This window comes from Sorex araneus, chromosome 11, assembly GCF_027595985.1.
Source record: "Sorex araneus isolate mSorAra2 chromosome 11, mSorAra2.pri, whole genome shotgun sequence".
NCBI lineage: Eukaryota > Metazoa > Chordata > Mammalia > Eulipotyphla > Soricidae > Sorex > Sorex araneus.
In genome coordinates this window covers 30,335,078-30,360,218 of record NC_073312.1, presented here as the reverse complement: position 1 = coordinate 30,360,218, position 25,141 = coordinate 30,335,078, and the positions used below count along the sequence as shown (strand labels likewise).

Genomic DNA, 25,141 nt, shown 5'->3' with positions numbered 1-25,141 from the left:
ACACCAGGGTGGTTTATAATCCCATGGAGAAGCCCCACTATTTATCGAGCTGTTTGCAACGTGAGCCGAAGTTCGGGCTGATTCCGTGTTTCAACGCCAAACTCAGCATCTTAAGTCCTCTTGCCGGCATCGGGGGCCGTCGAAGGTTCTCCTAGCAGGTGAGTGGCATGACCCGATTGGCCACAGGGATGGTGATCAAGCGTATTTCTTCGGCGCTCTCCTCCGACTTCTGCCCCGGCTCTGCGGGGCTTCCCGGTGGGTGCTGGCCGGGTTCTCCGGGCCACGCCGAGCGCGGGGGTCAGCCCGGGCCGGCGCGAGGATGCTGCCCGGGTCGCCCAGCGGCCGCCCAGCCTCCGCCGGGCGCTGCACCTGGGCCCGGCCCCGGGCGCGGATTGGACGGTTCGGGCTGACCCCGCTGTATCGCGAGACGAGATTGGCAGCGGCGGGGCCGCATGTGCCCCGGCGCTGGCTTTGTACGCGGAACCGCCTGCCGGTCCTTTAACAATGGGCGGCGCGAGCGCCCCGGCGCTGGGCCCGAGCTGAGGCCGGCGCTTCGCTGCCGTGTCTCCGCGGCATGCGCGGGGTCGGCCTTCCCCGCACGCCGGCGGGACGGGGGCTGTGAGGGCTGCGGTGACGGGTGAGAGGAGGCCGCCGCGGCCGCTGCCAGGCCCGGGCGGGGTACGGGGGCATCGGACGCGCCCGGCCTTTTGTTCGCCCGACTGGGGCCGCGCGATCCCGGGCGCTGCTCGGGACGCGGCGGGCACGGCCTGGGCGCGCGCGGGCCCGCCACTGCGCGTCTGTCTCGCGGCTTCTCACTGCAGGGTGGCGGGGTCGTGGTGGGGGGTGGCGTACTGAGGCGGTGTCAGGGGGTCTCGGACCCTCCGAGTCGGCGGGAGAATTCGAACCCGGGACCGGGGGGAGCGGAACCCACCCCCACCCTCAGGAAGCCTCTGCAGAGCCTGCACCTGAGTCCTCTCCTTGCACGAGTTCGGGGTTGCGGGGGGGAGAGGGGGCTCCGTTCTTTGCCCCGCACCCAGCCGGGCGGTCCCCGAAACAGGCTCCCCCTCCTCCCCCGCCGCCCCCGGACGGCAGCTCGAGCCTCGCCTGGGTCGGGGTCTGGGGGGTGGGGGGGGCGCCCCGGGAGCCCGAGGTCCGAGCCCTGACGGAGCGGGCGCGGGGGGTCGCGCGGGGCGTCCCCGGCCGGTGACCGCGCCCGCGCTGTGTCTTGCAGACGAGTGGCCGCGTCTGGCCCGGCGCGCCGCCCGCGCCCATGGAGCTGGAGGGACAGTGGTGGCGGGGACAGCTGGCTGCGGACATCCACCAGGCGCTGCGGTACAAGGTAAAGCCCCCGCGCCGCCTCCCCCAGCGCCCCCGGGCCGCGGGGTCCCGGCAGGTGCGCCGACGCCGCGAGCACCCAGCCCCGGAGGCTCCAGGGTCAGCACCTTCTTGTTCCCGGGAAGGAGCCCCAGAACCTGCGGTGTAGGGTGGGGCGTGGTAGTGGGTGCGATGCTGAGGGTCTAACGAGGTGGAACTGAGTTTAAAGCAGTCTTTGGAAAGACACACGCGCCGAGACTTTGTTTGTTTGTTTGTTTGGGTTAGTTGGTTTGGGGGGGGGGGTGGCTTTCATTTATTTTTGATCCAAACAGCTCTCCTTGGGCTGTAATTGCTTTTGCATGCAGCTGTCTTTTTTGTCACATCGGTCCGGAAATTTCCCAGCCTTTCTACTCACTTGGCGTGAGACTTTAGACTGAAGTTCCTTCATTTCCTGTTTCCGGATTTCCTTATGAATAGCGATAATATTCCTGTGGCGAATAATGATAGAATGTGCTGTATGGGACGATTGTGGGATTAAAATAGTTAATACTTATCCGTGTAACTTAGTTAGAAAAGTGCTTGCATATCTGAGTTGGGAAAACTCATCTGACTGTTCTCTTCCCGGGAGACCCCCAGATTTGAGACTCCTCAGAAAGCTGTAAGGTAGAAAGAATTAAGGACAGCTTCTAGGTATTGGAGGGGGTAAAAATGCACTTTGCTGGCAAATTCAAAATTGTTGAATTTATTCTGTTATCTCAGTTTATCTGCCACATCTCTGCTTAAAGGGTTAACTCTACTTGCCTTTTTTTTTTTAATATAACCTTAAGAAAAGTTATCATTTTCCCCTTGGATATAGGCAGAGAGAGAAAGAGAAGCAATAATAAATAAAAATTGACTGATGGAGTTGAGATATCTGGGATGATAATGAACTTGTATTTCATTGGGGGAGCGGCATTATTTTGTTTGTTAGCTAGGATAAATAGATTATAAAACCCAATTCTGACTTAAATTGTTACAACTGTACCCTTGGTAGGGTGCTTGCTTTGCCTGCAGCTGACCTGGTTTCTATCCTTGACATCATCACATATGGTCTTCCAAGCTCTCAAGGAGTGATCTCTGAACACTGCGGGGTGTGGCCCTCCTAAAAAGAGAAAAAATAAATTGTAAATGCTACTTGTCAATTCTTTCAGTGTCTTTTTGGTACTTTTTTTTTTTAATGAACCTCATCCACTTAAAATACTATATGTACCACAGAAAATTATCTCAACTTTGAAATGCTTCTCTGAAGTTAACAATGAGTTGCATGTTTTCTATTTTAAAATTATCCACAGGGGCCAGAGCAATAGTATAGCGGGTAGGGCATTTGCCTCCACAGCAGCCAGCCGGGGTTTCATCCTCTGCATCTAGATGGTCCCAGAGCAAGGCCAGAAGTAATTCCTGAGCTCAGAGCCAGGAGTAAACCCTGAACATCCGTAGGTTTTACCAAAAACCAAAAAATAATTATGGTAATTAAAAAATAAAAAAATTATCCAGATACTTTGGGTTTTTGTTTGTTTAGATATCAGTTATCTCATGATCATGTTATTCTCTTGAGGGGGAGAGTGTCCGCATCCAGCTGTGCTCAAGGATTATTCCTACACTGTGTTCAAGGATCACTCCTGGCCGCGCTGCTCCGGGGACTGTAAGCAGTGCTGGGGTAGAACATGGGTGGACTGCCTTCAAGGCAAGCTCCCTGTCTGCTCTACTAGCTCTAGCTCTGGCGCCAAAACAGTCTTTTCCAAATGTCAACCTTTGTCTTTCAGTTTGTGGTAAAAGTAATTTTTTATATTAATGACACTTTTTTTTTTCTTATTGGGTCACACCCAGAGATGCATAGAGATTACTCCTGGCTCTGCACTCAGGAGTTACTCCTGAAGGTGCTTAGGGGACCATATAGGATGCTGGGAATCGAACCCGGAGTGACCGCGTGCAAGGCAAATACCCTACCCACTGTGCTATAGCTCCAGCACCAATGATACATTTTTAATATATCTGATTAAATTGAAACATGTGGCTTAGAGTATTTTTCTTGGTAATTTCTGTAGCTCTTTTATTCTTATATCTTATGTATAATTTTAATCCTAAGTGATTACCTGAATTTTGTGGTTTAGTTTAGAAATATATGTTTTGGGGGTTTCGGAGGTTGTTTTTTTTTTTTTCCCCTTAGCAGATTTGTTGTATGTTTTTGTGTATTAGACTCTTGGGAGTATCTATCCTAGGAGTAAGGTACACTGTCAGGAAAAGCTTCAGGATTTCACAGAATGAGATAACACTTCAGAACACAGGTTCTGAAGGAATGCCATTGAAATTTATCTTGGGCTACCTGTGGCATGCTGTCCTAAGTTGTCTTTAAGCTTTATGTAAGCTTACATTCATTATGATTTGAAAATATGGCCAAAATCTATAAAGAATTTGTTCATCAGTAAAATTTAAATATGTAGCACTTGGAAAAACCACAGAAGTTTAAGTTGAAATCAACTTTTCTCATAGTAAACATGTTAATTCCAAACTATTAGGTGATTTCGTTAGTATAGTCAAATGATTGTTTAGTTAACAATTTTGAGGGCCCACATTATACAAGGCAAAGCCAGGTGTTGAAGTGGTAGCAATGAATGAGATAAGCGTTACCCTTGCTTTTATGGAATTTAATATAAAAGGCATTTACCTTGCTCGTGGCTCCTAAGGTTCTATTCCTGGCATCCCCTGTGGTCCTCTGAGCATCACCAAGTGTGGCCCCAACCCTCCAGACTCGCCCAAATTTTTTTAAATAAACGGAAGGTATTTATTTAATTCAGGGTTTGTGGAAGAGTAATTGAGGTGGGCAACACACAAGGCCAGCACGCACAGACACACACACGCCCCTTTCAAAATAAAAACAGCTGTCTTTAATTCATGGGTCTTTGTTTTACTATGTATATTGGTGTCTTAAATGTTGAGGTGGCGTGCACACACACACTCACACACACACCCTTTTTAAATAAAAGCAGCTGTCTTCAATCCATGGGTCTTTGTTTTACTATGTATATTGGTGTCTTAAATGTTGAGGTGACACACAAGCACACACACACACACATTTTTCAAAAATAAAAACAGCTGTTTTTAATCCATGGGTCTTTCTTTCACTATGTATATTAGTGTCTTAAATGTTTGGGTCTTTTCAGGAGACTTAGGATAGATAGAAGCAATACTAGCTTTATGAGAATAGTAAGAAACTATCCCATAGAATTGTACTTAAAATAGAGATCAGCAAGGCAGTTAAGATGCCTGCCTTGCATGTGGCCCACCATTTGTAATCCCTAGCACCCCGTATGTTCCCCCAAGAAAGTAGAGTGAAGAGTAAGCCCTGAGCACACTAGGTATGACCCCGCAAAATAGTAATAATTAAAAAATTAAAATCCAGTGGTAGCTATTGGGTTCTTTGCCTTCAAAAACAATATTTTTACTTTCTTTTTTTTTTTTTTTTTTTTTTTTTTTTTTGCTTTTTTGGGTCACACCCAGCGATGCTCAGGGGCTACTCCAGGCTTTGCACTCAGGAATCACTCCTGGCCTGGCGGTGCTTGGGGGACCATATGGGATGCTGGGAATCGAACCTGGGTTGGCCGCGTGCAAGGCAAACGCCCTACCTGCTGTGCTATCCACTCCAGGCCCCTAGCTGTGTTTCTTTAAGTGAGTCTTTAAGACTTGTGTGGGACTCGTGACTTTCTTCCCCTCGCCCACCTCATGAGCTGAGTTTGATTATAGATACTCCTATAATACCTTGTGGTTATATAATATTCTAATACTCTATATATTAGTTAGCTGTGTCTGTGTTCCTGGTATTGTTAGCATAGTATCTGCTATGTGGTATGTGATCTGAACAAAGATAAAATTTGAAATTGTAACTCATAAACTTCATTGTAAAGATCTAAAGAAATAGTAAAGGAGAAAAAGTTCTAGGAACTACATAAGAAATTGGCACATTTCCTTTATTTGGATAAATTATTTTTACCTTCCAGAATCAAGCAGCTGTTTATGCTTTCCTCACTTGTGCAAGAATTGAAAATATAAATGATTCATTAGTGCTAGGGAGACAACTCAAGTGGTAGGGCACATGCTGAGTTCTGTTCCCCGCGTTGTACTGGCCCACACTGCCAGACTGATGCATAAGGGGTAGCTCCTACTTTAAAAGATCCAATAACCCTGATTCCACTAATTTTTTCTTCATATTGTGTTATAATCATTTGCTTTTTGGTGGGAGGGGGTCACATCTGGCAATGCTCAGGGGTTGCTCCTGGATTTAGCACTCAGGAATTACTCCTGACAGTCCTCAGAGGACCATATGGGATGCTGAGGGTTGAACCCAGGTTGGCTGCTTGCAAGGCAAATGCCCTCCCCACTGTCTTATTGCTCTGCCCCCCCTTCTTTTTTAAAAAAGGGTTTTTGGACAGTAAAGTTTAAAATCAGCTTTCCCAAACTACCTGTTTTCTGATTCCCTGCATTTACCATTTTCATCACATCATTGTTTTTTATTGTTGATTAAAAAAGATAAAAATATTTGCAGTTCTATACTTCCATTATACTCTTACTCAATTTCTGCTGCCCTTTATTTGATGACTCCCTATTGGTTGACATCAAACTTTATTTACTTTATTTTGAGATCATTGTAGATTCACATGAAGGCTAAAAAATGATGGAGAGCCTCATGTTGCCCAGTTTGTTATGGTGGTAGCAAAACTCTGGTACTGTTGTCACGGTGGGAATATTGGGAACTAATGTAGGCAAATTCAAGACTTTTGCTATCACTATAAAATTTTTTATACAGTCTATATCCATTTTATCATTTTAAGAATGTCATGTAATTTAATCCATACCAATTGTGACCTTTTGGAATTGACTGCTCACTAAGGATAATTCTCTAGATAGGTTGCTGGACATCAAACTTTTTACTCTACTGTTGCAGGACTAGAAAGATAATACACTGGGCAGGGTATTTGCCTTCCATGTGACCGACACGGGTTCCATCCCTAGCACCGTATCCATATGGTCCTCTGAGCCCTGCCAGGAGTAATTCCTGAGTGCAGAACTAGGAGTGACCTCTGAACACTTGCCAAGTGCGGCCCAAAAACAAACAAAAAATTTTAAAAAGTACTGCACCTTGACCTCCTTAATTAGTAAACTTCTTTGATTAAAGGGAATCTTTTAAATGTTTCTTTCTTGGACTAGAGTGATAGTACAGCAGGTAGGACACTTGTCCTTACATGCAGCTAACCCAAGTTTGATCCCTAGTATCCCATATGGTCCCCTAAACACCATCAGGAATGATTCCAGACTGCAGAGCCAGGAGTAGTAACTCCTGAGCATTGCCCAGCATGGCCCCAAAACAAACAAAAAAGATCATAAATAAATGCCATTTCTTTTTTTTTTTTTTTTTTTTTTTTTTTTTGGTTTTTGGGTCACACCTGGCGATGCACAGGGGTTACTCCTGGCTCTGCACTCAGGAATCACTCCTGGCGGTGCTCAGGGGACCATATGGGATGCTGGGATTCAAACCCGGGTCGGTTGCGTGCAAGGCAAACGCCCTACCCACTGTGCTATCACTCCAGCCCCTAAATGCCATTTCTTAATAGCCTTCCAGAAGGCTGTATCAGTTGTCAACCTGATAGTTTGTGGGTTTTCTATACATGTATCTCTTGATAACAGAAGCAAAAATGAATAAAGTCTAATGTGACCAGGGAAAGTATAATTTGTTGATTTTTAAATGAAATGATAAGTTTTTATACTTTGGGGCCCTCTTTTACTTAACCAATGAACTTAATGGCCTCTTTTTTTTTTTTTTAATTCTGAGTCTTTTACTGACTTGAAGCTACATAATAAATTATCCTTTCCTATGTGTTTGAAAAATGTCAAATTTATCTATAGGATCTCTAATCCAAAAGAAAGGAGTATCTTTTATATTGGCAGGTCTTTCATAGACTTTGGGGTGGGAGTGAGGGCACACCCACCAGTTCTCCTGTTCTCCATCAAGGGTTACTTCTGGCTTGGTGGTCAGAGTTAACTCCTTGTCATTTCTTAGAGAACATGTGATGCAGAGATGAAACGAGACCTTATGCATGCAAAGGCATACAAAGCATATCCTCCAGCTTTTGAGCCAATGCCTCATCCCTTTGGAGTTTTTAGTATTTTCATATTTATTTTCAGTTTTAGAGTTAGTATATATGGTACTTTCTGTTAGTATACAAACCTGTTAAGCACTATTTAAGTTATGCTGATACCATGAAATGAATTTAGAACATTTCCATCTCTTTCCCTTAGTCACTGTGATTTACAGTTATTCAATATTGTTGATAGGGTTTCATGCATACAACATTCCAACACCATACCACCGCCACCACCCCTACCAGTGTCTGTTTCCCACCACCACTGGGATGAGGAGCTCTCAACCACATCTACCCTTAGATTAATTTTCCCTCCTCAACCCCCCCCCACACACACACATATACACATCTCAACTGTGATGGTAAGCTCACTTCTATAGACCAATTTTTAATTTCTGTTGCTTTTGACCTTTTGCTATTCCCTTACTATGCTGCTTTATATTCCACATATGAGAGCTATCACTCTGTGTCTCTTTCTTGACTGATTTCACTCAGCATGATACCCTCCATCCAGTAGAACCTCTCCATCTTATACTATATTTTGGAAGTGTCTTAATATTACAGGCTTTTTCAACTCTATAAAACAAGTTCATAAAATGTGAATGGTGATGGATAGAAAAAAATTTAGATAATATAAAAGTATGATGGCAAAGGGGATACAAACTGCTTAAAAGGGAAACGAGGTTGGATTTAAAAATAATGGGTTTACACCATTCTCTACCTTTCATGTTTCTGCAGATACCACAATAGCTATAATAAGCAACATAGAAGTGTAACATCCCTGTATGGCTGTGGGTGTGTCCACACACTTGTGCATGTGCATGCCTAGTATCTGATAGGTTTTTGGTAAGGGTATTTTTCAGAAACATCTGATAAAGTAGGATTCCCCTCTTTTAAGTCTTGCTATAGGGGCCAGAGTGATAATACAGCAGGTAGGGTGTTTGCCTTGCATGCAGCCAACCCAGGTTCAATCCCCAGCATCCCATATGGCCCCCTGAGCACCACCAGAGTAAATTTAAATTCCTGAGTGCAGAGCCAGGAGTAACATCTGAGCATTTCTGGTTATGATACAAAAAGTCAATAAGAATAAAATAAAATGTTGCTATAACAAGGTCAGGTAGTATAGTGGTTATGGCACTGCCTTGCTCACAACCTACCCAGGTTCAATCCCCAGTATTGCATATGGTCCCCAGAGCCCTGCCAGGAGTGATTCCTGAACAATACTGGATGTGACCCCAAAAGAAACCAAAAAACATATGTGTATCTTGACCATAATGTAAGAAACCTATATGATTATAACTTGCCGTATTAAGAATAGAAGAAAGTTTTAAAAGCCATTTATTTTTCCTCTCAACTTTTTTTATTTTTGTGCTTCACTGAAGAAGGTGTGCTTTTTAGCTACCTGTATTACTAATCTTTTGGGGAGAGGAGATAGTAGCTTTACATTATGGGGATAATTCTATATTACATATTAGACTGAAAATTATTCCTCTTGATTTAGGAGCTGAAGTTGCCCTCTTACAAAGGCCAGTCCCCTCAACTAAGTCTCAGAAGGTATTTTGCTGACTTGATTGCGATTGTGAGCAATCGTTTCACTCTCTGCCCTTCTGCCCGACATCTTGCTGTGTATTTGCTGGACCTGTTTATGGATCGGTATGACATCTCCATCCAGCAGCTGCATTTAGTTGCACTTTCCTGTCTGCTTCTAGCAAGTAAGTATGACCAGAAATTTCTTTTGTCTATAAGAATTTCATATAGAGGTTAGTGAAGTATCTCCAGATTTCTTAGTTGTTTTAGAGTTTTGTTGAAAGTGTTTCAAGCATAATAATTCCTTACCAGACTTTTAAAATTGACTCAGGGGTCTTTAAAAACACATGTGCCTATAGCTGGGTGCATGCCCAGATTTGATCCCTTATAATCACGTGGCCTTCCAGGGACCACCAGGTTTAACACAGTAGCTGTTTTCCCCCAACACACACACACCCCAAAATTAGGAAAGATGTACCTAAGCTCCCCTTCCAGATTCTCTATAGATACATGTACCACTCCAGATTTGTTGAAAGAATCTACATTAGCCAATCTGGGTATTTTAACTTTCTTTAAAACGTCCTAAGGTAATTCTAGTGTACAGTTGAGAATCATTGTCGTTAAAGCAATGGTTTTCAACCAGGTTCATTTGCTCTTCGCAAAGACACAGGTGGTGTATGAGAACAGATTTTGGTTGTCACCATATTCTGGGAGAAATACTACCAGCTTGTAGTGAGGGAAACCAGGTCCTACACAGAGTATCCTCCCACAACAGAATAATTAAATGGTTTGAAGTATTCCTAGAGGACTGGGAATGTGACACAGTCAGTGGTAGAGCATTTGCTTTAAATCTGCAAGGCCCTGGATTCAATTTCTGGCACTGCGAGCAAAAGAGTTGAGGTTGAAAAACTGAAAAGATAACCAAACTGTATTTCACTGTATAATCATTGTAGATTCTGTGGCAAATTTGGGAGGCACAGGAGAAAAGGGATGCAAATGTGAAGCTTTTTACATTTGCATGTGTGCTAGTATTAAAAATAGTATAATATATGGTGGTGTCGATTTTGCAGTGAAATAATTGTTTTCTTGTAAGAATGCTTTCTAATGACTACATAATGAGTTGGCTTAATGAATTCTAGTTTCATATGCAGCTGCTACTAATGTGAAAAACTTATTCATCAGGCAGAACCACAGAATAGGTTGCAAGTCCAAGTCTAACATACTTATTATCAAGTGAAGAGTAATGTACTCTTGGGCTTTTTGGTTAACTTTTTCTTAGTATCTTTCTATTAAGAATTTCACTGTTATGCTAACTGAAGGAAAGGCTTAAGGAATTAAAACAGTTTTTCTTCTTTTAGTAGTGTGAAAACATTTTACTTTATACTAAAGTCCACTCTATAGTTGTGTTATAATAGAAATTTAAGCCCCTCTTCAAAGGACTATATTCCTCTAATCCCACTGGAGGCTTTGGGATCCAATTCTGCTAACTGTGTAGGAAACATGCTGCCACCTGAGTTCCTACCAAACACCTTTGTGCTTTTGCAGTAAACCTAAAACTAAAGGTAGGACTGTGTGGTACTAACCGCTCATCAGGTTTTCTTTTCCTATTCTTAGACTTCATTTGATCTGTTGACTTCAGTTAATTTGGTCTCCTTGATGGTAGTTTTGTAAGTTACTTAGAATTCTTTGTGGACCATGCTTCGTACAAATAAAACACCACTGAAACTCTTTACTGCTTGTAATTAAGTTGGAATATCCTTAATATCATGTTTGGATCCTTTTATCTGGACCTAGCCACCTTTCCGATCTCATTTTCCAACCTACCCTGTGTTCCTTGAGCCAGATTCTTAGCAGGATACTATCCATTTCCTGAATATCTACATTTCTTCTTTAGCCTATTGTCCTCTAAGATCCAGATACATCACCTGCTCCTCTCCCTTCTACCCAGAAAGCCAGACAGGTAATGCTTATACATTTATAAACATCCTTTAACCTTTCAATTAAGGTTTCATCTCATAAGTAATCACTGGTACAATTCTGTTTCATCGCTGCCTGAGAACGTTTTATAACTTATATAGGAGAGAAAAATAATCCACACATGACATATCTGATGTGTGAGGATTCACAATTGGAATGGTTTCTTTTTACACTATGGAATTTTAGTTTATTATAGAATCAGTTTATAGAGAGAACGTATAAACCGGACACATAAGTTTGGTTATATATAAAACAAGGTCATTATGAAAAATAACTTTCTGACTGCTGTGGTTACATTTTACCACTACCAAGACCCACTTGCTCTTGAATACCTGTGAATTCTTTAATTCCTTTGTGGATTGAAATTATGAATGGCATATAGTCTTTTATTTTATTTTATTTTATTTTATTTTATTTTGCTTTTCGGGTCACACCCAGCGATGCACAGGGCTTACTCCTGGCTCTACACTCAGGAATTACTCCTGGCGGTGCTGGGGGACCATATGAGATGCTGGGAATCCAGCCCCCAAATGGCATATAGTCTTTTAATAGACTGGCTTATATACATGATAAAGTTAACCACTATAACTTATTAAATTAATTCAAGGTTACAAAACTAGGTTTTCATAAAGTACATGTATACTACTAAAGCTCATGAGAACAAGAGTTGAATAAGAATTCTGTCCACCATATAGTGCTTGGTATTGCTGTCCAAAACCTGTAGCTCTTAAAATGGTCGAAAAGAATACATTTTGCACCATCTTAGGTAGGCTGGATGGTGTTTACAAAAAAATTTGCTTTTTTTTTAAAAAAAAAAATTTTGTTCTACTGGTTAAGGTTATGATTTTAATGAAGATTATTTACTGTGTGCTAGTAGGTGTATGAGGAATCCTCTATGGTGCCGTGGAATGGACCTGGCTTGGTCATGTCCAAGGCAAGCATTCTTGCCACTGTACTATTGCACCAGCCCCCATGCTTGGATTTCTAATTCAGACATGAATATTAAAAGATCTCAAAATATAACAATGAGTACTTTCCTTTGCACTTATGATTTGTACTGCAAAATACTATGTACATTGTTATTTTAAGTCTATAAGTCACAATTCCACATACAGACCATAAAGATTTCTTCAGTTAAAAGGAAGTACTAAAGCCATATGGTTATATTGATAATGGACCCAAACAGCAAATAAGGACACCGAAAATTGATACCTGCTTCCCAGGAAAGAGATCACAGGAGAGAAAAAAAAAAATCAGGTTCTCTTCCCTTTATTTTTAAACAATAATAAAAACAATTTTCATGTGTTTGTAAGATTATCAGTCTAATAAATTGATAAAGGATAGCAAAATTCATGGAAAAGTTTGAGACATCAAAAATTGAGATACAAGGGCCGGAGCGATAGCACAGCGGGTAGGTTGTTTGCCTTGCATGTGGCTGACCCGGGTTCGGTCTCGGGCATCCCATATGGTCCCCCAAGCACTGCCAGGAGTAATTCCTGAGTGCAAACAGGAGTAACCCCTGAGCATCGCTGGGTGTGATCCAAAAAGCAGAAAAAAAAATTGAGATACAAATAAAATGAGCAGTGATAATCCAATTTTTCATCTATCAGATTGTAAAGTGAAAAGCTTTGTCTAACATTGTTAACTATGGTTAACAATTCTTCTTTATGAAGAAGAAACTTTTGTTAAATTGTTAAAGAAAGCCTGTCTATATTCTCATTTCCAGTCTCATCTCAACTTCAAGATAATTTCTTAGTTACACAATACCTTGAGCAAATGATCAAAACTTCATCTCCAAGACTGCTCCCTATGCTGTCTGTAATCTCAATGCTGAGCACAGAAATCAAGGAAGTCCAGGATTTATATTCAAGGAGTTGGAATCTGAGAATTTCTTGGGATAAATTGGATTTATTTTTTAATGAGTTAGAAACGTTAGGGTTAGAGTGAAAGGTTATAGAGAATATATGAAGGAATTAATAATTAGAATGTTGAATCTTGTATTTCAAAGTTCTGTGTGCTTTTAGACCCATTTGATCATTACAGCGTTGTAAAATAAATAGATACCCATTTTATAAAGAAGTAATCTAAAATGCAAAAGTGACTGAAATTCCTGTTGCTAAAAGATTCCATCCTGGGAAATCTGTTACTATCCTAAATGTTCCAAACTAGTGGTTTTCAACTTCTGATCTGCAGAAATTTTCTAGTCTGTGAAGCTGTTGCCGCTTAATTGACAGTGATTTTCAACCACTGGTCTACTAGTACAAAAAGATTGAAAATAACTGTTTTAAACCTCTATTCACCAATCAAAGATTGTCTATATGTACCATTTCTTTCTTCCTTTCTTTAATAATAAAGACTCTCGATATACATTAGTACCTTTAACTTACAAGCTGTGTTTACTCGTTAGCCAACATATCTATAGCCTCCTTGCATTCTACTTTTATAACTGGACTCCAACTGTTAACCAGTCCTGTCAGCTAGACACTCTTCACTTTTTACTTTATACATGCTTTATACTTCCATCACTAGGGAGGGAGACAAAAAAATGCATTCTATGAGAGAAACATGATTTGAAAAACTGCCACTTACATTCATATGTCTAAATTAAAAATCCAAACACAGGCAATGGAGCAGTACCATAAGTGGTTAGGATACTTGCCATGGACAAGACCAACCCAGGTTCACTCCCTGGTACCACATATGGTTCCCCAAACCCTACCATGACTAAGCCCTGAGCATAGCAGAAAGTGACCCAAAATCCTTTCTCCACCCACCTCCACCCCATCCCCAAAGAAAATAACAAATGCATGGTTATTTACACAATAGGCAGATTCTTTTTAATTTTTTTTTATTGCTTTTTGGGTCACACCCGCCCCCGACGATGCACAGGGGTCACTCCTGGCTCTGCACTCAGGAATTATCCCTGTCGGTGCTCAGGGGAACATATGGGATGCTGGGTCGGCCGCATGCAAGGCAAATGCTCTACCCGCTGTGCTATCGCTCCAAATTATTTTTAACTTTGAAAATGAGAAAGCAAAGTCCTTTTTATTTGTAATAGCAAAGTGCTTTATAAACATAGAAATACCATAGATGCTTAATAATACAGAAATCTGTCTATTCTGGAAATTGTCCCCATATAACCTCATGTAATTCTTCAGTCTGTAACTACTGATTTGGAAACTCAGACATAATAAGCTTTTAGTTTGACTCAATTTGTCCCTAAATGAAAAGACAGACCTCTCTACCTAGTTTCTTGGCCAGTAAAATTGGTCTTATGCCATTTCTGTTTTCATTATTGAGAATTTCAAGGAGATAATAAGAAACATTCATGATCCTTGAATTAAACAGTGAATTATGATATGTTAATTTCTTTAAAAGCCATCAAACAGGCTAAAAATAAACTCATTAATTTTTATAATATTTCTTTGAAGTTTACTGCCAGTATTACCGCTGCTGTGCAGATGCAGGGCACTTAGAATACTTTAATGATTCATCAAAAGGGACTGAATTTAATTCCTAGGTCATTTTCCTTCTGAAGAATTCCATTCTCTTATGCTGAGAACAGTAGTTTCCTTTCCTATATGTGCAATGATGGTGCTAGGTGACCATCATAGAATATTTTAGCGCCTCGGCTGCTGCTGGCCAAACTTTTGAAATTCATCTCTGTGATTCACACTGGAAATAACTATCTATATTATTAAAGTCTGATTTATGTAAAAAAAATTTTAATCAGCTCCTAATTGCAACAATGTTTAATTAAGAAAGGTGTGTGTCTGTGTGTCTGAAGGTCAAAACTTACAGACTAAGAGAAATAATGAGCTTCTTTGGATTTATTGTAAAATTTGTAAAGTCATGAGTATAATATGTCCCAGCATAAATTTTTGCCGTAGTTTTTCCTCTCTAGCAAAGACCAAAGCACTTAGTAACTCTTATTCCCCAATCTTAAGGTAGATTGGTGGACTTGAATAGCCCTCACTGCCTCCAGTACGTTGAGCATCATATGTGGAAGCATAAATTGAGTACTTTGGCTCTCACTATAATAAATAACAAAACTACCATTTAATACATATTATAATCCCATCCCTTCTGGAAAAGGAACTTCACTGGGAAAATCATTTACCCTGTTTTAGCAATCTTTTTGGCTCCTCTTTATAAAAAGCTTTTTTATTTTATTGGTGTAGCTTTTGTTTATAACATTATAGAATTTTCAGATTATTAGCTTCATTCATCAACACCTGTGTATACTAGAGTGTAAACATCACCAAAAGTCTGATCTCTCTTATCTTCATCTAGTTGTTCCCACTTCCCGTACCCCTATTTTACCTACCTCTGTCTCCCTTTTCCCATGACCACTATTCTGATATTAGAATCTTAGTTGTTTTTTTTCTACATTTAAGTGGATAAAATAAAATATAAAATTTCCAAGAATGTTTTTTCAATGGATTTTGAAATCTGTTTCAAACTTATGAACATAATGAAACAACATTTTTATACAGGAATATGTAATAATATATTCTAACATCGGTAATTTTGAAAAAATGTAAGGGTTAAAGCTAAAATTACATAATATTGCTATTTTAGAATATTCCCAGGCAGTGCTTCAGTAGTCCTGGGGTCATTCTTAATAATACTTAGCTGGACAGTGCATCCTGAAGGTTTAATGCTTGGACCTGTCTCAGGCCTGGTGATGCTAGGGGCCCCGCTGTCTCCCCAGTATATTAATATAGCTATTCTTAACCTTTTCCCTTTTTTAATACACAGAATTTTTAATAAAATAAATTAATATACATCAGTGTTATTACAATATGGCTACCATCAAAATGCCAGTATTCCTCCTTCACTTTGAAGTTCCTTCTCACCAGCCTCCTCCCTCCCTGTTCCCTCTCACACCACCTTCTCCCACGTGGCAAACTCAGTTCTATGGACAAAGTCTCAGGGTTTGTTTTTATTGGTCATTGCATATTCCATAGATTTTTTTTTCCTTATATTCCACAAATGGACTGAGTGATAGCACAGTAGGTAGGACGTTTGCCTTGCACATAGCCGATCCGGGTTCGATTCCTCCATCCCTCTCAGAGCCTGGCAAGCTACTCATGGCATATTCAATATGCCAAAAACAGTAACAAGTCTCACAATGGAGACGTTATTGGTGTTGACTCAAGCACATCAATGAACAATGGGACGACAGTGCTTCAGTGCTATATTCCACATGTGAGTGATTTTTTTTTTTTTTGAGAAGTCTCCACACTAGGTTTTTTTGGTGGTTTTTGTTGTTGTTGTTTTGTATGTTTTGTTTTTTGGGGTTTTTTTGTTTGTTTTGGCTTTTTGGGGTCACACTCAGCAATACTCAGGGATTATTCCTGGCTCTCCGCTCAGAAATTACTACTGGCAGTTGCTCAGGGGATCATATGGGATGCCAGCAACCGAAACCAGATCTGCCCTGTGCAAGGCAAATGCCCTCTCCGCTGTACCATTACTCCGGCCCCATACTGTTTTCTTTAGAGACTGAAATGATGTTCATTCACTCTAGTGATGATTGAGAGTTCCTTTTACTTCATCCCCACCAGCACTGATTATTTCTGAACTTTGTAATTCAGACATTAGCACAGAATTTTTAAAGCAATATCAACTATCACATCCATACAGTTCATATAAAGATCTCTACTTATAATGCTTTGCAGTACTATAAGTTGACATACACTGATAGAAGGATAAATACGACTGTGGTTCCTGAAACATCACCAGGAGTAATTCCTGAGTGCAGAGCCAGGAGTGAGCTCTGAGCATCACTGGGATACTCAAGGAAAAAAAAATGTGATTGTACAACGTAATAAAAAGCAAAAAATATATATAATGTTAAATTTTATAAGCATAAAATAAAATAAAGTATAAATTAAAAATAAAAATAAAATAATGTATTCGATTTTCTTAAGTAAAAGAAAACATGTTTTTTTGGGTGTTCAATGAATGTAAACTTGCTCATTATTTCTTCTTTCATAGGGTAAAGAAGGACACCAAAGTTGTTTATCAGTGATTAGACTTACAGTCTATGGAACTATTTTAAATCTTAATTTAAAATACAAAATAGGGGTCTGGAGCAATAGTACAGCGGGTAGGGCATTTGCCTTGCACGAGGCCCGACCCGGGTTCCATTCCCAGCATCCCATATGGTCCCCCGAGCACCGCCAGGAGTAATTCCTGAGTGCATGAGCCAGGAGTAACCCCTGTGCATCGCCGGGTATGACCCAAAAACAAAACCAAAAAAAAAAAAAATAGAAAATAGTAGGAGGTAGCAGGCTTTAGTTATAATTTTTCCTTTTTCTGTGTACTGTCATGAGTCAAATACCAATGTGACCAGACAGCAGCTCTTTGGTTCTATTGCTAAATCTGGAAACTCCTAATAGTATTTGGTAGGTAGCTCATTTTCACCACCCATAAATCCTCAAAATACCTTAAGAGATTTTTGGTGGTATGATTTGTTATGATGGTGGAAAGTAAAGTAATTTGTACATAATCTGTAGTAAGTCATACTGGTGCTAGAGAATTTTTTTAGAGTATTTCCTAAAATGATTCATAATGAAGCTCATTTATTATGTTTTTACTGCTCCTTTTCTTTGCCAGAGGGATATGAAAGTGGATTTAAACTATACTTTTTTCCTTTTTTGGTAACAGGCTTAGCTAGGTTTTTGTTTTGAATAATGAGAGTGCTTGAGTTAGAGATATTTACCCAGTTCTCCTCCCCTGCCTAGTTTACTCAGTCTGTTTCTCGCTCTGGAATTGAGATTGTACAGAAAATACATTAAGAAGACAGCCTGAAGTTTAGCTATTTTCTTTTTTTTTTTTTTTTTTTTCTTTTTTGGGTCACACCTGGCGATGCACAGGGGTTACTCCTGGCTCTGCACTCAGGAATCACCCCTGGCGGTGCTCAGGGGACCATATGGGATGCTGGGATTTGAACCCGGGTCGACCGCGTGCAAGGCAAACGCCCTACCCGCTGTGCTATCTCTCCAGCCCCCTAGCTATTTTCTAATTCAATAAATGACATAAAATTCTTTGTATCTTCTATTCTAATGAAACTTTCTTCCACCATTCACAACCTGTCTGCTGGAAGAAATTTCTTCTACAAAGACTTAGTGATGAGAATTGAGTTATATTTTTCATTGGCACTTAATGATAGTACTGAGAAAATAGGCAAATATGAGCATCACAATTCTAACACAATTTTATCTGCTAGAGGTGGGAAAAATAATTTTGGCTCTATACCTTTACGGTTAGCACTTCTCACTTAGTTTACTAGACCTATCGTTTTACTTGTCTAACATTTTCTCTGTCTCCTTTTCATCTTACAAGGTAAATTTGAAGAAAAAGAAGATAGTGTGCCTAAGCTGGAGCAGCTCAATAGCCTGGGTTGTATGACTAATATGAATCTAGTATTAACAAAACAGAATTTGCTACATATGGAACTATTACTATTAGAAACCTTTCAGTGGAACCTCTGCCTTCCAACTGCTGCCCATTTCATTGAGTATTATCTCTCTGAAGCTGTACACGAAACAGATCTTCACGATGGCTGGCCAATGATTTGCTTGGAAAAAACTAAACTCTACATGGCCAAATATGCAGATTACTTCCTGGAAGTATCTTTGCAAGGTGAGTGGTTGTGGATGCCATCAAAGTGGCTTATAAGCTTATGACTTAAATATTCTGTTGCTTAAGTTTATTTTTGATGTCTCCACAGATTATGCCTTTCTAAATTATGCACCTTCTTTAGTAGCTGCTGCATGTGTGGCTTCTTCAAGAATTATTCTTCGTCTTTCTCCAACGTGGCCTACAAGACTGCATCGTCTCACTGCTTATTCCTGGGATTTTTTAGTACAATGCATTGAACGGCTATTGATGTAAGTGTTTCCTTATGTTTGGAATTATTTCTTTTTAGCTTTCTTCATGTAAAGACATCCTAAAACAACTTTTCAAGGCCACAAAACTTAAAAGAGATTATCTCTGACAGCTGCTTGCTACCGTACACAAGCTGCTTTATGATCAGTATTCTGAGACCCTCCTGCTGTTACCCAAGTGAAGTCTGTCATTGATTGTGCGATGCTAAGTTCATAATAGGGAAAAGAACTGCTCTCGGGTGTTTGTAAGCATGACGCTAACTTAAAATTTCAGTTCAGGGTGGCCTCATTCCCATTTTCACGTCTTTCAGTTGTGAAAATACCAGGATGTCATCAAAGTGGCAGCAATGTATGTTTGTTATGGGTATACAGCCCTCAAGATTACTAGCAATCAGTTCCAAGATTTGTACCAAGGGAGGGAGCTCTTAGCAGGATAAATAAGTTTTATTGAAAGACTAGTCTCTATGACTGCTACTTAGGTGGTAGTAGTCTATTAAATCAGCTGTAGAGGAATTGGGGAGTGGCATAGGACTTTTCAAATTTTTCTCAAGTAACATAATTAACATTTTCCCTTTTTTATACTTCAGTGCTCATGATAATGACGTGAAAGAAGCAAACAAACAGAGAGGACAGACAGGACCTCAGCCAGCACAACTCAGTGTGTTCCAGACAGCCTCCCAACCTGCAAGGCCAGTTCACTTTCAGCAACCTCAGTATCTCCATCAAACGCATCAGACCTCATTGCAGTATCGCCATCCTGTGTCAGATCAACCAAGCTGTCAGCAGATCGTATCGACCACACACACCTCATCTTATACACTACAGACATGTCCTGCTGGCTTCCAAACTAGTGTTCAGGGCCTTGGGCATGTGCAGACTGGTGTTGGGATGTCACTGGCAATACCAGTAGAAGTTAAACCTTGTTTGAGTGTTTCTTATAACCGGAGTTATCAGATAAATGAACATTACCCTTGCATTACTCCGTGCTTTGAAAGGTGATTCCATGCGAAGGGATTACCTAACCCAGACAGTTTTGTGACAGAGATCTGGGGTAAGTTTTTTGTAAACTTCTCTTCAAAAAGAAAGGGATCCAAAGGGCATCTTTGGAATTCTTCAGATACCAACACCAAGAAGACTGAATATCTCTTTCAAAGCACCGTGAATTACCTGGAGAATTAACTATACACTGCAGTCACTTCTAATAGTGTGTATATCAAAACCTGATACAACTATTCCACATGTCAAAAATTTCCAAGCCCTAGCTGATGGTCCAATATTTCAAAAATACATAGTACATCAGAAAATTTGGACAGATTCCAATTTGCCATTTTGATATTTGACCTATGGGCCTAATGATTATTACATTATAGACTAGTGTTTCTGTGGTTCTGTGGACTTGCCAAACAGTCTTTTTTATGAAGGAAATTTACAGTATTAATTTTTGAAGAGCTTTTTTTTTATTCTGCAGTTTTGAGTTATATTTTTCATCTACAAATGAATTTTTTACTAAGTTTAAACTCATCAATTGCTATGTTATACCAGTCTGTGCAGTAAGAAAAAAAATAGATGATTTTATATAACTTCCTATCACAGATAGTATAGGTGTCTGGACTTATGTACTAAAACTAAGAGTGAGGGAATAGATCTCTTAAAATCATGGTCATAAATCTTTGTTGGTTTCTTTTTTTTTCCTTCTTCCCTAAGTGATCAACCTCAAATCTTTAGAATTAAAACACATTTAACTCAGGGAATTTGTACTACTTGCAAACACTTAACTGTAATGCAACATGCTTTGGGAATGTTATAGAATGAACTACCTTTATAACATAGGTTAAAATACTCCTGCTAGTAGTTTTCAAATAAAAACTTAATTATAGCTTGCAACGAATGACATGGTATTTCCTGTCATTCATAATACATATATAGGATTTGCATTTTTCAGTGCAATCAGTGATTTATACCAATATTTGATACTACTCAAAAAAAAAAGTTTTTTGCAAGGAAAGGTATAACTTTAAAATGTCAGTACTAGAATAAAGTTCTGTAGGCGTTTAGTGGGTTTTTTTTTTGGTTTGGGTTTTTGTTTTTGTTTTTGTTTTGAGTGGAGTGTGGCCAGGGTAGTTCTCAGGTTGTGCTAGATCAGCACTTTGCTATGTGAAATACAGGTTTTATAAGCAACCTTTGAAGCCAACTAGACAGTATAAGCAGGCAAAGGTACTGTTGATTTAAATTTCTGTAGCCACTTTCATTGGATTGGCCCCAGAACTGCCCAAGGACATTTCACTGTACTGGAAATGAGTGAAAATATCAATAATCATTATAACAAGGGCAACTTGGGGATAAAGAGTTTGGGAGAGGAATAAAATTTAAACAGAATCATTGTAATAAACTATACATTGTGCTCTTACCTATGGAAAAGAGAGACTTGGTGGAGGGAAACTTTCTGATTTAAAAATTAGTGAGGTGTGTCTTCATTTATGTTTTTCTAAAAGATAGCACTTGAATAGTAGGGAAACTGCATGGCAGGTATGTGACTGCCCATTATGCATTGAAGAGAAACTTACTAAGATGTGGGTATGCAGCATGAGTCTCAGTAATCAAGCCAGTGGCTGTTGTTTGGAAGGGAAGGGACTCAACATAGTAATGGATTGATCCAGATGGCTCCATTGGATGTATGTGGGGATGAAGGGAGCTTCTGCCAGCATGAATTCTTCAGAGAATGTCCTTTCCTTAAAAGAAAAGTAATTTCTAATTAGAATACATAGGGCATGATATGGGTGTATTAGTCTGGTAGACAAAACAAACCACTCAGGTAAGAACATTCACTAAAGCGGTTTTCAAGCACGAAAATTGTTTTCTAAAAGTGTCATCATTTTTTTTCTAAGAAGGCTGCTAATTGGAATTTATTCGTTCTTACTTTAGGAAAACTTGAATTATTTGGGGGAAAGTGGGTTCAAATGAGAACATATCTTTCAGATTCAGAACCCAGCAACCTGGAGTCCAACTTTCAGTATTTTAACTACCTCAATAATACTATGAATGTAAGATATTGGGACAGAGATCCCAACTTGAAACAACAACCGGTGCCTATGGTAATATAATGTCTTGTCAAATGCTTTTATTGATTGGTTTAATGTCATTCCTGTTATAGAAGAGTATGCCTTTTTTAAAACCTTATTAATAACACTTTCCCAATTTGTATTTAAAAGAAAAAACCTCAAGAACACTGGATTAATTAAGGGGGGGAGAATAAAATAATTAATTGGTTACTATTGCTGCATACCCAGAGGTGGGAGGTGGGGGTAGTTGGAGAACCAGAACTATTTTTAAAACATTAGTTTTCAATATAAATACAACTCACAAAACTGCTAGCTTGTGGGAGCTAAAGGGGGGTGGGGATTGTGTGGGTTTTGTTTTGTTTTAATTTATTGATTAGTCTTTAAAGTAGGTTTGTTTTTGAAATTACTGGACCATCATTAAATGTGTACTGTGAAGAGATTGATGATATGTATCAAGGGCTTTACCAAAGTCCACTAAATAAACACTACTCAAGTATAGAATGCAAACCAAAATGTATCTGTGTTACAATGTTAATTGCATATAGTATGGTGCTAAAGTCTACACCAGTGGAATTAGATGAGTGCTATGCACTTAATTTTTTAAATAAAACTAGTTTTCAGTAAATGGTTTTGGCATTTTATTTTAAATATGAGTGTAATGTACTTTTCCATTGTCATTAAACCCTGTGTGTGAGTCAGATTTGGAAACAGTTCTTTAATAAGAGCCATCCAGATGTAGAACAGCAGTAGTTTATCTTTTTATTCATTGTACTATTCTCTGCATCAATGCCCCTGGAAATGTATAAGGTCCAGCTTCTGGTCTCTTGAACTTGAAATCAGTGGTTAGTTTAGTTGCAGCTTCTTACTTACTAAGGCAGGGTTCAAGAATGTTGAATTCTGTTTCAAAAGAAAAGTAGAGACACAGAAAAGAGACAGAGATGTAAGAGGGACCAGGATCAATGGCACGTGATAGTTGTCTTTCCTGTGTATTAATATTATTTGTTACTTTATTCAACTTAAAATTAGAGTACAATTTCAACAGGTTTGTATGTACAGATTTGGAATTTATACCCCTGAAAATGGACGTTGGACAGTCCTGTATATTGTCACCTGCTTTGGTTTAGCAACACCCCTAGGGAAATCAGTGTATACACAAAGTTCTTTAAGCCTTGGTTTAAGAAATAGATCAAAGAAATAAGGCAACCAGCATTCCTAACCAGGGTTGGCTGCTTTATATTGAGAGGATCCTGAAACTCATGTGACTAGCTAATATTCATTCATTATTAACTCTTCAAGTGGAGAAATTTGCCAGGCCTTGAGAAATTTACATTAATTCCATGTGACTAAGCACTCTTGAAGCAATGGAACTCAGGTGTATGTTATCTTGGCTTACCTCACCAGCCATTTAAAATCTCTTAGATTGAAAAAAATAAAATAGTATCAGGTTAAAGCATCATTCTTCCTACAGGAAGCATACCAGCTGTTTCTTTCCCTGTAGCCCTTCCTTTTTTAAATTACCTTCTTTTGGGGAGATAAGTACAGTGGGTAGAGTGCTTGCCTTGCACATAACCAACCCAGGTTTGATCCCTGGCATGCCATATAGTTTTCTGAACACTGCTGGTACTAATCCCTGAGCATTGTTGGATGTAGTCCAAAACCCAATTCCCGACCATTCCCCCCAGCACCACCACCACCAAAGGAATAAAATTACACTTTTACATTGCAGAAAATGTTCTGGATATGGCTCAGTGGAAGAACCCCTGCCTTGCAGCTGAAGCTGAGAATTCTATTCCTAGTATTGAGTTTGATTTTCAGGGGTACAGCTGTTGTGATCTCTAGTGCCAAACAGATAGGAAGTGGCTATCTCAGGTTCATTGTAACTAATGTATGCAAGCATCACAATCAACTGTTCAGTAATCAGATATCTGCAGCAACAATAAAGGGAATGGAAGGGGAAGTTTTAAAAAAAACTTTGAAGTTTCAGGTTAATAGCAAAACTGACAGTAAAGTACAAATTACTTAAGTACCTTCTGTCCCTCCTACCCACCCCTGCGCACACACACATACACACACAAGTATTGTCTTCCCATAACCAACATCCCCGATAGTGGTACATTTTTCTTATTATTGATAAACTTGGTTTCTTGACATAATTACCTAAGCCCATAGTTTACATTACGGTTCATTCCTAGATTCTATGGACCTAAGTGTTTAATGGCATATAGCAATAATTATTGTATCAGTATATACTGAGTATTGTTATTGCCCTAAACTTGTTTTGTACTGTGCCTGTTCTTTCCTCCTTTTGCCATCCCGTACCACCAAACCCTAGCAAAAAATTTACTGATATTTTTTACCTAGTTAACCCTTTTCTAGAATATCATACAATTAGGATAATACAAAGGTCTAGACTTTTTGGATTGAAAATACACGTGTGGAGGTAATACTAGTTTACAACATCTATATGTTTCATGAAATTGCCTTATTTCTGTTGTTTTTATTTTACATGGGATCAAATCTAAGATTTTATTCTTGAGACATCCATTCTACCTTGGCTTTTTATTTTGTTATATTCATTTATATTTCCTCCATGGATTTTTATAACTTGATAGCTCATTTTACTACTAAATAATATTCTCTCCTGTGGATGAATCTATTTTCACATTCACCAACTAAAGGACAACTTAGTTGCTTCCAAGTTTAAGCAATTATGAGTAAAATTGCTATAAACATCTGTATGCAGATTTTATTGAAGACATTAGTGTTCAGTTCCTTAGGGTTACTTTTCATCACAGAGTTGAAAAATCACTGTCAAACCATCTTAATGACAGAGTGAGGATAGGATGAGTACAGAGAAATCAGAAAACAAAAATAATCTAAATAATAGGCTGAACTCAAGTTAATATATATTAAACTCGAGCCAGCAGGATAGTACAGCAGGTAAGGTGCTTATTTTACACAGCTGACTCGGGTTCAATCCCTGACATCCCATTCAAGATTGATACGGTGAGCCCTGCCAGGAATGATCCCTAAGTGCAGACCCAGGAATAAGCCCTGAGCACTGCCAGCATGGCCGAAAAACAACAAAGAGGTATTAAACCAGACCTAATAATTTTTTAAAAACCCACTCTAATGCTAAAGATTACAATTCACAATAATGGTGAACAGTTATGAAGATCAAAACCCTTGCAACAAT

At 39.5% G+C, this 25,141-nt stretch overlaps 1 protein-coding gene across 3 annotated transcripts; it reads left to right on the top strand.

The window, feature by feature from the left end:
* The first annotated feature begins 465 nt into the window (after positions 1-465).
* Positions 466-22,560, top strand: CCNJ (cyclin J). 3 transcript variants are annotated; one of them, XM_055119604.1, is made up of 7 exons: positions 466-637; positions 1,232-1,339; positions 8,989-9,199; positions 10,909-10,974; positions 18,342-18,641; positions 18,730-18,889; positions 19,474-22,560. In XM_055119604.1, the coding sequence occupies exons 2-7, from the start codon at positions 1,271-1,273 to the stop codon at positions 19,883-19,885; spliced, it is 1,218 nt and encodes a 405-aa protein (XP_054975579.1). In that variant the 5' UTR covers positions 466-637; positions 1,232-1,270; the 3' UTR covers positions 19,886-22,560. The 3 variants fall into 3 exon arrangements, with proteins under 3 accessions (XP_054975579.1, XP_054975581.1, XP_054975580.1); XM_055119606.1 differs by lacking the exon at positions 10,909-10,974 and having other exon boundaries at positions 18,766-18,889; XM_055119605.1 differs by lacking the exon at positions 10,909-10,974.
* The last annotated feature ends 2,581 nt before the right edge of the window (positions 22,561-25,141 follow it).

What these genes read in the sequence shown, in the direction of transcription:
- CCNJ (XM_055119604.1), top strand. Translation starts at nt 1,271, where the DNA reads ATGGAGCTGGAGGGACAGTGGTGGCGGGGACAGCTGGCTGCGGACATC. An exon ending in ACCAGGCGCTGCGGTACAAG is followed by an intron (nt 1,340 to 8,988) that starts GTAAAGCCCCCG and finishes CTCTTGATTTAG; the next exon opens with GAGCTGAAGTTGCCCTCTTA. An exon ending in TGCATTGAACGGCTATTGAT is followed by an intron (nt 18,890 to 19,473) that starts GTAAGTGTTTCC and finishes TTTATACTTCAG; the next exon opens with TGCTCATGATAATGACGTGA.